The following is a 12,600-nucleotide window of genomic DNA, read 5'->3' as shown; positions in this document are numbered from 1 at the left end:
GTGCAAGGTTTCTGCAGATGTGGTTCCCAGGTCATGCCTGACTACTCATGGACCTCTTGGGTCCCCAGCTGATGACCTGTTCCTCCTACCCCCAAAAGTTCTACACCACTACAAAGCACTAAACTTAGTCCAAAGCCTCCTTAGATTCTATCTTTCTGGTAAACACCCGTAGATACCTTCACCTAGACAGACCTCACTGCCTCACAGAGCTGGACCCTGCTCTGACCTGCTGGAGTCCAGTCCCAAGCTCAGAAAACCAGTGGGAGCTTGTCTGGCCACAAGGGTGAAACCCCTAAGCTGCAGCTGTCTCTTTACAGGTGAAGATCTGGCCATCACTCATTTCAGCTCACACTTGCAGTTCAACATCTCTTCAAAAGTTAGGGGAGATGAGCTCCACCAGTTCTGCAGCCTGAAACTTGTCGGTTTTACACGTGAGCAGGATGGGGGAGAGTGGCTTCACAAAAGGAACAACTAAGCAGTGACTAAGTAGAATTTCAGTGAATATTTTTCACTGTTCTGAAGTGCCAGGGCTTATCATCACTCTTGATTATGAAAGGCAGTGGTCTCATTCATTTAGAGACTGGTCCCAGGATGTCCACGATGCCCAGAAAGGCTGCCCTTTGCCTCAGCAGACCCTGCAGCAAGTCTGGTATTTCTGACAGGGCTATTTCCTACACCAGGCAGCCCCAGTTCTCACTGAACAGCCCCAAGGAAATGATCTGAACTTTGTGTGTGATAGCTGTTGAGGAAACGAAATCCCAAGTCGTGGCAGTGGGGTAAGTCCTGGGAACCCAGTGTCCTGTTACCAAGCCAGTAGCTGCAGGACTGTGCAGAGCAGGTACAAGGAGTCACATACGACCTCAAAGCTATAAGAAAGAGAAAGAACCGAATATTGCAATAGTAATCGTGGGAAGAGGCAACATGAGAACCCACGTTTGCTCCTGTAACCTTTCAAACTGTGCAACTTGTCCTTTCATACCAACTCTGTATTTTAGAGCTACAAGCTTAAAACATTGCCCTTTGAAAATGTTACATGTCCCAATAACAAGCTTCAGGCTCTTTAATGAAAAAAGAGCCTCTAAACACCAGATCAAAACAAAAGTCACTCACAAACAAATGCTTCCTAACATTCCTTATACACCACAGAAAAGTTACATTGCCATCTCAAATGGCAAGATAAAAGTTAATGAATTCAAAGGCATATCCCCATGCACGGAGATAAGGCTGCATGCCTAAACCTGAGTGATTTAACACACATTTATCAAAGTGAACTATCCAATCTGATAGAAAGTAACATCCCTTCTGCAGACTTCAGCACTGGTGCTCCATCAACATGAACGTGGCAGAGAGGATTCTGCTTCCCCCATCACCCCAACTACATATTCCAACAGGCAGGTTTGCTGGTGGCAAAAAAAAGAGCCAGGGCCCCAAACCCACAGTTCCCAGGGGCAGCCCAGCTCACGAAGGGTGAACCTGACCCCAGCTCAGAGCGTAGTCAGCCTCTGTGCCTTGTCCTTGACTGGAGGATCACTGAGCATTGAGCGTCTCAGAAATCACTGACGGGTTTGCTCTTCGTTGCCTACCAGAAAAACAAGCACCCAGCACTCTTTAACAGCACTGCACATCTCTCCAGCAGTTCATTTTAGCAGGAGGCACCAAAGCTGTCTTTACTATCAGGATTTTCTCAAGCACGCAGTACCAGGCTCAATAGGTCCTTTCAGCCACACTATCAAGAGGACCGACGTAAAATTTTCAAAATATCCTTCCTTCTAATTCTAATCCAAACAACAGAGCACAGCTGTGAAAACTGAAGCCTGTGCAGATCTGCGCTGCACAGGCTCCTTCTTAAAAGCACTGGGACAGGACTCAAGCTCCTACATTTTCTGATTCAAATTTATAGTCAGGCACAGAAAATTCCCATGGACTAGGGAAAAGAGAAAAATGCTTAAGCTGACAATTTTCTCAAATACGGAAGAAATTCACTGCTGTCTTCTGGTGGCACACTGTGCAGTGAGCCAGGGCAGAGGTCCACGCTATGCCCCAACACCCAGGCAGCTCAGGGAGCTGCAGCTTGGTGTTTGCTTAAGTTCCAAAAAGTATTTTTCTGGTCAAAAACTGAAAAAATATAATAAATTCCATATGGAAAAGCTAAAATTGGACAAAGGGTTCTGTTAAATAAATAGCCTCAAATAAGGGGAAAAAGGATTAAAACCCTGTTTTTGAAGTCTGGCATATTTTTTTTCTAACACTTTTACTGCTTGTCTTTATGCTCTCCAGCTCAAAGCTGAAAGCAGAAGTACCAGCACACCATAACAGAACCCTTCTCATCATGTTCCTCTCCCCAGCATAAGGAAATACTAGAAAACAAAGGACAAAATTCTTTAACATGACACTAGAAACCAAGTGCAGCACGTTAATTTGGATGGGACAGTTTTGATGAATAATAACAGAAATTTTGTTTGCCTGTTTTTTAACCAGAATAACTGGAGGGCAGGGTGGTTTCTCTCTCCAACAAACTATACCATTTTCAGGTCAGTATCACCGTGGTCAGCTCAGAAAGCACAGATTAATCCTGACAGCAGGAAAAGCTGGTCCCTGCTCTGGAGAGCCTCCCCCTGCAGCCACTGAGAGAGGAAATGCTGCATCCAACCATCCCTCCTGTCTCCCAACACCTGGGCTCAGGGAAGGAATAGAGAGCTAGAAACTTGCAGGCTCAGATGATGTACTTGATGTTGCCACCATCACCATGGAGGTCCCATGCCCCTGATCCCCCACAAACCCTAAATTCTTATCCTGCCTCCCACCCAGCAGACAGTCTCCAGAAGAAGCTCCATAACAGGGAGAATTGCTCATTTTAAATGAGACTATACAAACACTGTGGATCTCCCATAGCAGCCCAGGATTGGATTGCTGCCCTGCCCTACAATTACCAGGCTCAAGGTTGGTACTGATCCCAGTGGAGTTTGGACCAGACTCCACTGCAAGATTTTAAAAGCAGCTACTTCACCAGTGGGACCAGACTGAATATCAGTTCTCCTCTACAGGCACTCAGTGAGTGGGTGAGTTTTCAGAAGAGCACAGTCCACCAGATAAAACACTCTCTGGAACAGCCTGGCCCTAAATGGAAGCTCTGAACACTTGTAAACTTATTCCAGGGTCATTCTGAAAGCTTCTCATGAGACATATGGAATAACCACCTCTCAAATACAGAGGGGAACCTGGAACGAGAAGAAAGAGGTGGCCACAAATCTGAGCTTCAGGATATTTAATTAACTTTCTATCTGCTCTCAGTGTTCTTGGCAGTTCCCATCAAATATATCTGGAGAAAATGTTTTCACATGAGGAGACATTTGAAAACTGTTTGGCCACAAAGGGGTACGGTGCAAGAACACTGACTGCACTGGTGCTATAGCACAGAGATCCCAAACCCAACAGCACTGTGCTCCCAGCATGGCTCAGTCAGTAAAACTCATCATCACAACTCAGGTTAGAAATGTAGCAGTTCACATTGCCTGGAAGCAAAATCAGCCATTAAGCTGTGAGAGGAACATTTATTTAAATGTTCCCAAAGAAAACATGAATGGAGGTTCTCCAGAAAGATCAACACTCCAGAAGTCATCCCCAAACTGCTAAGGTAAGTGTCAGTGCAATGAGATAAACGTAATCGTGCTGAGGCTGTGTATGATTTTGTTGATGCACCATCATTACAAAAATATAAATAGCAGCAATACAAAACTTTTTATTTTTCCTTAAGATAACATGCATCTAAGATTTATATCTACCACTCCATATTTTCAGTATTTCAGCAGGAAAAACCAATCAAGAAAAGTTATATTAGGTCTTGTCAGGACACTTTTACAATCCCCACATTTAAAATCGTTGGTCTCAGAGTTCTGATGCACTTATTGAGAAACATCTCAGAAGACTAACACTATCACCTGTAACTTTTCCAGCTACTATTTGAAGTGTCAATAAGTTCAATTATCATACATAAAAGCACTGCGTGGGGGAAAAAAATTGTAAGTACTAAATATTGCTTAAAGGGACCTTTCAGCTACATATTTACATGTCTCCGGGCCAGACTCTCACCTTGCCTACACAGACAGCTAGTCACGAACAAAGTCACCACCATGCTCCTGTCTGGGTGAGGATTCCAGCCCAACACCTCAGCACAGAGCACACCTCCCATCCCCAGCCAAAGGTCTGTCTGCTGGGAACACAGCCATGCTCAGAAGGAAATGGTAACGCTCAGGGCACACCACTGCTGACTGTCCCGCTGGCTGACACCAGGGATGCAGAAAATATGAAACAGGCAGTTAAAATGCTGAACTACTTAGACTGAATGCTTTAGTTTGCCTTCCTTCAAGGAAATCACTGCTTTATTTTTTGTCTTGGTCATCAAACAGGCTGGCAGTCTCATAAACACAAACTAGTAGTACACTAGAAACGAACCCTGAAGATCATTTCCCAGGGGGCTTTCCACAAGGCACCCACTGATTTTGATTTTCTTTTGGTCACAGAATGCTTCCCAAAATTAACATTTTTGCAGAGCCATTCATTTTCTACAAAGAATAAATAATGTAGAAAAAAGGAACTGCCCAAGCTAAGTGGTGCCAGATGAGCCTGCTGGAATCATGGGGCTTTGTTTTAAAGATTCCTGACTGCTGTAAAGTCATAGCAGAAAACTAGTGCAAAAACTCTGATGCCTTGAAAGATATCCTGAAGCTATACAGTGCCAAAACACTGGGCTGTAAGACTTCAGACATTTGCACCCACATGACTCAGGCTTAAATTTCAAATACTTTTCACTTTTTCCTTCTGACATAATATTTAATGAAACCAGAGTGCAGTAGCAGTATCATTGCTGCTATACATGCCTTGCAGTGGTTTCTGCCTAGGCAGCTGTTTGAGTGCTTACAACTTGCTTGTGTTTGGTTTAAAAAGGTTTTCCATATGCTTTTAAAAATTGGAAAACTATTGTTTCAACTGACCGTATGCTGCATTTTTAACACACATATGCATCTGAACAACAAGAAGGATGAGGATCTGATTTTGAAAGCACCAATAGCACCTAAAGCCACACTACATCTGAACACATGTAAATGTCATAAAACTACTGTGGCTGTGATCACCTCAAAGCCATCACACATGTGTAAGTCTGAGCTGACTTTTCTTTAGTGAAAGAACTTTCCAATATTCCTGATATGGGAAAGACATCTGATGAGTATACTAGTGGTAGCAGATGCATGTAATATACATGAATTTAGCAACAGAGTCAATGATCCCAAAATCCAAATGTATCAGTAGATCGAAGACGCAAGGTTAGAGGGTACAGTAACAAATCCCAGCAAAACAAGCAATATGTTTATGAAGCCTTGAAGAGCAGTGCTCACAGGCCAGTTGGAAGGAGAACACCCCAGTACTGCTGCTCTCACTTTTTTCACTTCCATTAACAGCTACACTGTGTGTTTACTGCTATATCTTAGTGATGTGGAGGTATATTACATCAGCCACTCAAAGACTATGTAAAGCAACCTTACACAAACTTATTTCTCATGGACTTCAGAGGAGCTGCACAAGTTACACAATGGCAGAAGTAAGCCTCAGGGTTCAGGAAATCAAACTTGCCCCAGTAAAGGATCTGAAGTTTCCTGCCCTCCATCACCCACTTCACTTCATCTCCTCTTGCCCACCCGCAGCTCTCCTGCATAGTATTTCACAGCACATTAGAAGAGATGTGGAACTCTACTTTACAAAAGAAATAAATTCTAGAGAATACACTACAGCCATCTATTTTTAAATCCTTGCCCAAAACTGTGGGTTTCAATGAGAATATTCAATTTCCAGATGAGCAGACAGAGAATCACTGAAGTCCTACTGTGAACACTTGGCTATTTGCACATCCGTATGGAGCCACTTCACCAAACCATATCCGGCCCCAAAGATCTGTGACACAGCATGCCTGTCTGTTCCTCTCTAGCTCACCCCCCGCCCATGTGAGCCCACCACCTGTACCACCTGCACAAGTGGGAGCTTCTCTAAAAAGAGGGCTCATGAGCCTGGCTCAGCTCAGGGACACCTGGCAATGCAGCACAAGGCTGGGCAGCACCTCTGCTCCAGGGCAAAACGTATTTGAACACGGCAATCCCTATTACCCACATGTGTTAAGAGAAGCAGAAAAACTTATAAACAGGGCTTATAAACAGCATGACCTCGGAAACTATGCACCCACTGGGATTTATTATCTAGAAACAATGTCTGGCACCAAGCTTCCAGGAAAATGTAGGTTTCAAAGCCAACAGCAGCCATCTCTCAGGCAGGCACACGAAACTGTGTGAAGACCTTGTTTGGTTTCAAAAAATCACTTCAGAGTCCTCACAGGAGCATCAATGAGGCCAACAGCTCCAAAATCCCAGCTGCACTGCCGAGGGCTGCTGAACCAGGCACAGAGGGTACATTTGGAAATCATTTTAAAGAAGGATTTTGGAATATTTTCAGCATCATTTCAACAAGTGCCGCTGCTGCGAGCATCAAGCCACAAATCAGCGCACACTGCTTATAACCATCGATAAGGTCTGCTGCAAACACGGCAATGAAAACCATACCAGGAAGGTACTGTGAGCCCCGGGCTGGAGTCCCAGCATTCCCTGCAGGGAGAACAACCTTTAAATACCTGAATTAAAGACTAGAAGGCACACACATGTTTGGTATATTCACCCACGTCTTACCGAACACGAACCAGGAATGCCACCACAGAAATTACAAGGGAAAAAGTCTCCCAAAACCGGTCCCAAATCACCTCATTCATTAAGTGTGAATAACGCTAATCCTGTATTACCTGCAAAATCACAATCTTCTTACCACACCAGAGACTCGCTGATCCATGTGGTCTATTCCTGTAACATCCCAGCTGTGTGTTTTCCCTTGTAACTGACTGTCCCACTAACTTTGGAGAAAATGGACGAAATTTCAACGTTGCTATAAGTGAAAAGTAGGCTTCACTGTATTATATTTTCAAGAAAATTCCAGAAACTTGGATATTTACGTTTTTCTAGCTTACTCTTCTAATCCACTTAATTCAATTCAACGTATCTTCCAGAAACAGCAGGGCTTCTTCATTAAGCAGCAGGATGACAGGAAAACCTTCCATCAGAGGGATAAGAGGGAAGTACAAAACAGGCTGAGAAAAAAAAAAAATAAAAAAAAACAACCAACAACAACAAAAAACTAAAAACCAAGTGATCACAGCTTATTCCAGCAAAGCCAAAAAGCAAGGCCCTGGGAAGGGGGGCATATTTTAGTAGCATATGAAGCTTTCAGCAGCAAGTGGCCATGACAGCAGTGGGGGCAAGTCCAGCTCATGCCCCAGCTCACTGCATTTTGCAGCCCAGCTGCTGATGACACCTCATTCCTATTGCGTATGCGTGAGCTTTGCTGCTGACCTCACTACTGGAATTGTACCCATCTGGTCAACGCCAAAAATTTCAGCACAAACTATGAAACTTGACAGGACTGAGCACATTTGGAACAAAAGCAGATTTTAATGAATGGCCACAGACCAGGAATGTGCAGTCTTGCCATACACTGTGTGGAACTGGGAAAGGAGACTCATGAGAATAGATGACCCTTGCACTCTTTGTCAGAACATAACAGGAGCCTTCACACCACGATGCTCGCTGCCATTTAAGTTAAACATACACAGCTTGTCTCAGCAATGAGTGCAGGACTGACCCGTACCAACAGGCATCCACTTCCAAAGTCAGTTCATACTTTCCCTTACTAAACCAGGCCAAAAGAAATATTCTGAAAGATGAAAATATTTTCTTTGCCATTTACTTAGCACAGAGCTACACCACGGACTAACAACAGACCTGCACTTCGCCACAGCTGGATATCAACGCAAGATACACGTGGGTCAAAATTAAGCCACATACCACGCACACATTAGACTATCAAGAAAGCAGCGCCAGGTCCACACTTTCTGCATCCATACATCAGCCTCACATAAAAGATAGGGCTGCATCTGCCATCATAGATCCCCAAATATCCTACAGCAGTGACTTGGCATAACCCATAATCCCAGAACATATTAATAGAGACCACAAGACGTCATCTACTCTACCCAGTGACCAAACATCACCCTGCTGCAACCAAAATCCCACGCCCAGCACCCTCCCAACAGTTGCTTGTCAGGCAGGGTGAGCACTTGTAATGCCAGGGGCAAGCAGAGGGCCCCCTTCAACACCCCAATGGCACCAACATTTGTTTCATAGCAGCTAGGTGCCAGGAAAAAGGGAGCCTGGGACAAGAGAGCAACATGGGACACCTGAAACTGAATTAAGATGTTGAGGGGGAGAAAGAAGGGAAAAAAATGCATTTATGCCTTGCACAAGATCTCCTTGGGGGGCCAAGGAGCGCTGCCAGCAGCTCTGGCCAGGCTGGTGACTCACAACATGTAAAGGGAAGATCAGGCTACTTGAAAGGAACAGGCTTCAACATTTTTTTGGAGATAAAAAATTCAGAGGGGTTGGGGATATTGCCCACATAACTCTGGCTCACACATGTATAGATTAGGATCCAGCTTTCGAATACAGGATCTCATCCTAGTTATTCTCAGCTAGGGAATCCTTCCTCTCACTGCACTCATTTTGTCTACCGTTCACTGTGTTGTTATTTAACCCCTTGCGTGAACACAGAACTATTATGGGATTCTTGCAACTTCTCCAAGGCTTTCCCTATCTCTCCAGAGCTGGTACAAGTCCAAAGGATCATTTAATTCTGCAATTTTGGACCCCCCGGTTTGTTTTCTTAGAGCACTTACAGCAATTCATGTACTTCCCAAGAAACTCCTGTTGGCAAGAACTGCATTTACAGGCACTCAGCATTTCGGGAGGCTAAGGATGCCTGGAGCCTCCAGCTAGAGGAAACCAACAGTGGGTTGCACAAAGTTAGTGGCCACTGCTGAAAGCTTTGGTGCTTGTGGCTCTTCTTCAGCAATAGGGAGGAGCATGGGCTCCCCTCACTACAGGCCTGTGTTGTTTTGCAACAGGTGAGAGGCTCAGAGAGCACCTCCTCTCCAGGCAGCCTGGTTCCCCACAGCACACAGCCATTCCTACCCACTCCCTAAGGCAAGACCCCTAATGGTGCACAGGATACAGCCAGACAAGGCTAAACAAGGTCACACTCAAAAGCTTACCCTGCAAAACACAAGCGTTCAGCTGTCTTTAGCCTTGCATGCTCTTGTAGGCAGTATCAGATATCTGTGATAATAGTATCTTATTATTTCAACACCTCCCAATTCTACAAAGGGGACATGCAACCATTCCATACAATCCAGATCAACACAACACTACTAACCTCGGCTTTTCCTTTCTCCTTCCCTTCACTTACCTTCTCCTTTGCCCCCAGCTGCTGGGTGCAGCCTCACCTGAGGTCTGCTCCCTGTAGCACCATCTCCCCAGGGAAAACTCCCACCTCCACAACCTGCCCAAGATGATTAACTCCCTCAGACAGGTGATCTTGCCACTTGTGACTAGCACAGAGAGGTTTCTGACTAACACAGGGAAACAAGTAAATAATAATACGCTCACATAGTTTTACCCTTGAATCCATCAACTACGGACATGGTACATCATTTCTATCCACTAAAAATCAAGTTTCTTATTGTAGAGAAAAGTGTGGCTTCTTAAGAACAGGAATTATTCCTCTTACTGGCTGGTGCAGATTAAAGCTCACTAATCTCTCAGCTTGGCTCTACTATCAACTCCAATCAAACCCCTGAATTTTCGGCTTTATGACATCAAAGAAAACTCTCAATTTGAACTGCAAAAGTAGTAATAACCTTTTCTTGTCATCTGCTAAGCCCATTGATTCTTATTAAAATATCCAGTTCTCTCTCACTGGACACTTGCTCTGGAAAACTACACGAAACCGACGCAGTGGAACCACAAAGTGAGTTTTATTTCACCTCGCTCCCTGCCTGTCTCGGATTTCCCCCGGACTATGCAATATGCACACAAGCGCACACGAACACCGGCACCGCAGAGCCCGACCCGCTGCCGGAGGGTGCGGCGCGGGGGAACGCCCGTGACCCCGAGACACCCGGACCTGTGGATGTGGAGGTGGCAAAGGACTCCCGCGGGATTTTTTTGCGCCCCGCTCCGAGGGACCCTCCTGCACAGCGGGGCCGGGGGCGCCGCTCACCTGAGCGGGGCGAGGGGAGAAGCCCCGAACGGCGCATCCCCCGCCGAAGCCCCGCCGAGCCGCGCCGCCCCCCGCAGCCGGGGCCGCGCTGCCTGCAGCCGCCACCGGAGCCCCGGAGCCGCCGGGCAGCGGCAAGCGCGACCCGGGATGCCGCCGGAGCAGCGTCCCCTCCGCACCCTGTATGTGCGTGCGTGAATGAGTGTGCGCGCGTGTCCCGCGTCCCCCGCACAGCCGCCCTCCGCGCAGGCGGGGAGAGAAGTTGCACCAAACTCCCGGCACGGCGGTGATGCCCCCCAGCCCCCGGTGAGCCCGCGGCCCCGCGCGTACCTGCAGCCGCTCCGTGGCCGGCTGCCACATGGTGCCGGCGGCGGGAGGCGCTGCCGAGCGGGCACCGCGCGCGGCTCTGCGGGCGCGCGCCCCCCGCGCCCGCCCCGCCCCGCCCCGCCCGCGGCCCCGCCCCGCCCGCGCGCGGGGCCACGCGCCGGCCCGCCGGGACCGGGAACGGCATCCCGGGGATGGGGGGACACCGCATCCCGGGGGACCTGCGGGGACGGGGAGACACCGCATCCCGGGGGGCCTGCGGGGACGGGGAGGCACCGCACCCCGGGGGACCTGCGGGGACGGGGACGGCGCCTACCCCCGACTGCCCGCACCGCCGCATCGCCGGCGTCCCCGCGGGCACTCGCTGTGCGCCGCCTGGGAGGATCGGGGGCCCCTTCCGATGGGAGCCTTCCCCTGAGGAGCTTTCCTCATCACAGCTAAAACTTTCTCCTCCTGTCCTGCGCACAGGACACTGCCCGGCTCTGTAAGGTCCTGCCCGTGCCCATGCCCGGGCTGCTGGTGGCAGCGGAGGGGCGTGGAGCGCAGGGAGCCACCGACCGGGTGAGGAGCCCCCCTGCCCTGTCAGTGCTGGGGTGGTCCTCCGGGGGGCCCGCACCAGCATCAAGGCCATACTCAGCTGTTTCACAGTGTTGGGTACCGACAGCCCCAGCAGGACAACCAGCTGTGCCCCGGCAATTACGAGGACATGCAAACGCTGCGCAGGCATTGCTCTTCCCTGTGGAGACAAAAATGCCACAGCAAGGTGAAAGTCTCTGCAGGTTCCTGAGCCACACCAAAGAACACTTTTCCCAGGTACAAAAGCTGACCCTGGCCCTTCCTGCTGACCTGGGGCTGCCTGGGCAGCACCTCATGCTTGGATGAGGGAGGATTAGGTAAAAACCCAGAGGAGCCTGTGTCATGCTTGTCCCGAGCATTGACCACCACACCCCACAGCCTGCAAGCCAGGCTTCAACCTGATGTAGGTGCACACGCACCAGGGGCACATGTGGTATCCTTTGACTGTCAGTGTTTTAGACAGCAAAGCAAAACAATACTAAAGGGAATCTTCTCAAAAAACCGGGCATCGGGCTCACCTGCAGAGAAACCATGACCTTTGGCAGAGCAGCTCTGCCATGGGGTCTCTCTCAAGGACCAACCCCTTGAGAGACTTTGCAGGATCCAGGTGAGGCTGCATGTGATCAGAGAGGCCTCAATGAACGTGAACTTTTAAACTGTTTCTGAAAAGATTCCACCAGTACATCCCTTGGCAGTGATGGCCTAATTAAAGCAATTCAGGTTTTGCAGCTCCATTTACTGATGCATCACCCTCTTCTCTCCAGGAAGGCAAGCACTAACCCCACACCAGCTCTTGACCGAGATGCTCACCAGAGCTCTTCCAACACTGTGTCCCTGTCACTCTCTCATTTCTTCCAACTGGTGCTTACACTCCTGCGTGAGGGCATTTTCTAAAAGTCTTGATCTTCCTCAAGGGAGCTCTGGAGCAGTTTCATTGATCCTTCCCTTATGGGTACATCCACCCGCCATCATTGCCTGAACCAACTGGGAGCTGGCACAACCCTGCCCAGCAGCAGGGCACACAAAGGAAGTTCAGGATCTGCAATTAGCAGGAGGAGACCAACCCTGTGGCTGGAGGCTGCCTCTCTCTTAGTTTACACGACTTTTAACTAAAACAATTGAAGAGGGAAATCTGCATTTGCTGCAAAATGGGTGGCATGTTATGAGAACAAACAAGCAGAACCAGTCAATTTCCAAAAGGATGTGAAAACAAGAGAATATGAATGCTGTAGGCTGCAGTTGTATGAGAGGAAGGTAGAAATATGCTCACACGTGAGGAGGAGCAGCTCAATTGCAAATTTCTGAAATCAAACTGGCTGATTAAAAAGCAATCTGTGAGTCCCTGAGCCCCAGCAGCATCTTCCCCAAGCCTTACCCCTCACCAAGGCAGCGAGTGGCACTGTGGGGACAAGAGAGCTACAGAGTCATTCTGCTTGTGCTTGTTTAGCCTCCAGGTGTACTCGAGCATCACTTGGGCTGCCTCAGTAAATCCAACTGCTT

At 48.2% G+C, this 12,600-nt stretch overlaps 1 protein-coding gene across 3 annotated transcripts in view; it reads right to left on the bottom strand.

Annotated features, from left to right (window-relative positions):
- Positions 1-10,639, bottom strand: part of PID1 (phosphotyrosine interaction domain containing 1) — an 85,993-nt gene extending 75,354 nt beyond the window's left edge. Inside the window, exon 1 of one of the 3 annotated variants that reach the window (XM_051781959.1) lies at positions 10,531-10,639. In XM_051781959.1, the coding sequence (XP_051637919.1) occupies positions 10,531-10,560 (30 nt within the window). In that variant the 5' untranslated portion in view covers positions 10,561-10,639. Of the gene's footprint in view, positions 1-6,838; positions 6,928-7,045; positions 7,186-10,530 lie in introns of those variants that run through there. The other 2 variants (XM_051781962.1, XM_051781961.1) reach the window with 2 other exon arrangements.
- Between the last annotated feature and the right edge of the window lie 1,961 nt (positions 10,640-12,600).

Source organism: Manacus candei, unplaced genomic scaffold, assembly GCF_025592945.1.
Source record: "Manacus candei isolate 608988 ecotype Guabito, Panama unplaced genomic scaffold, ASM2559294v1 h1tg000015l, whole genome shotgun sequence".
Taxonomy (NCBI): domain Eukaryota; kingdom Metazoa; phylum Chordata; class Aves; order Passeriformes; family Pipridae; genus Manacus; species Manacus candei.
This window is presented reverse-complemented; position numbering and strand designations above follow the sequence as displayed.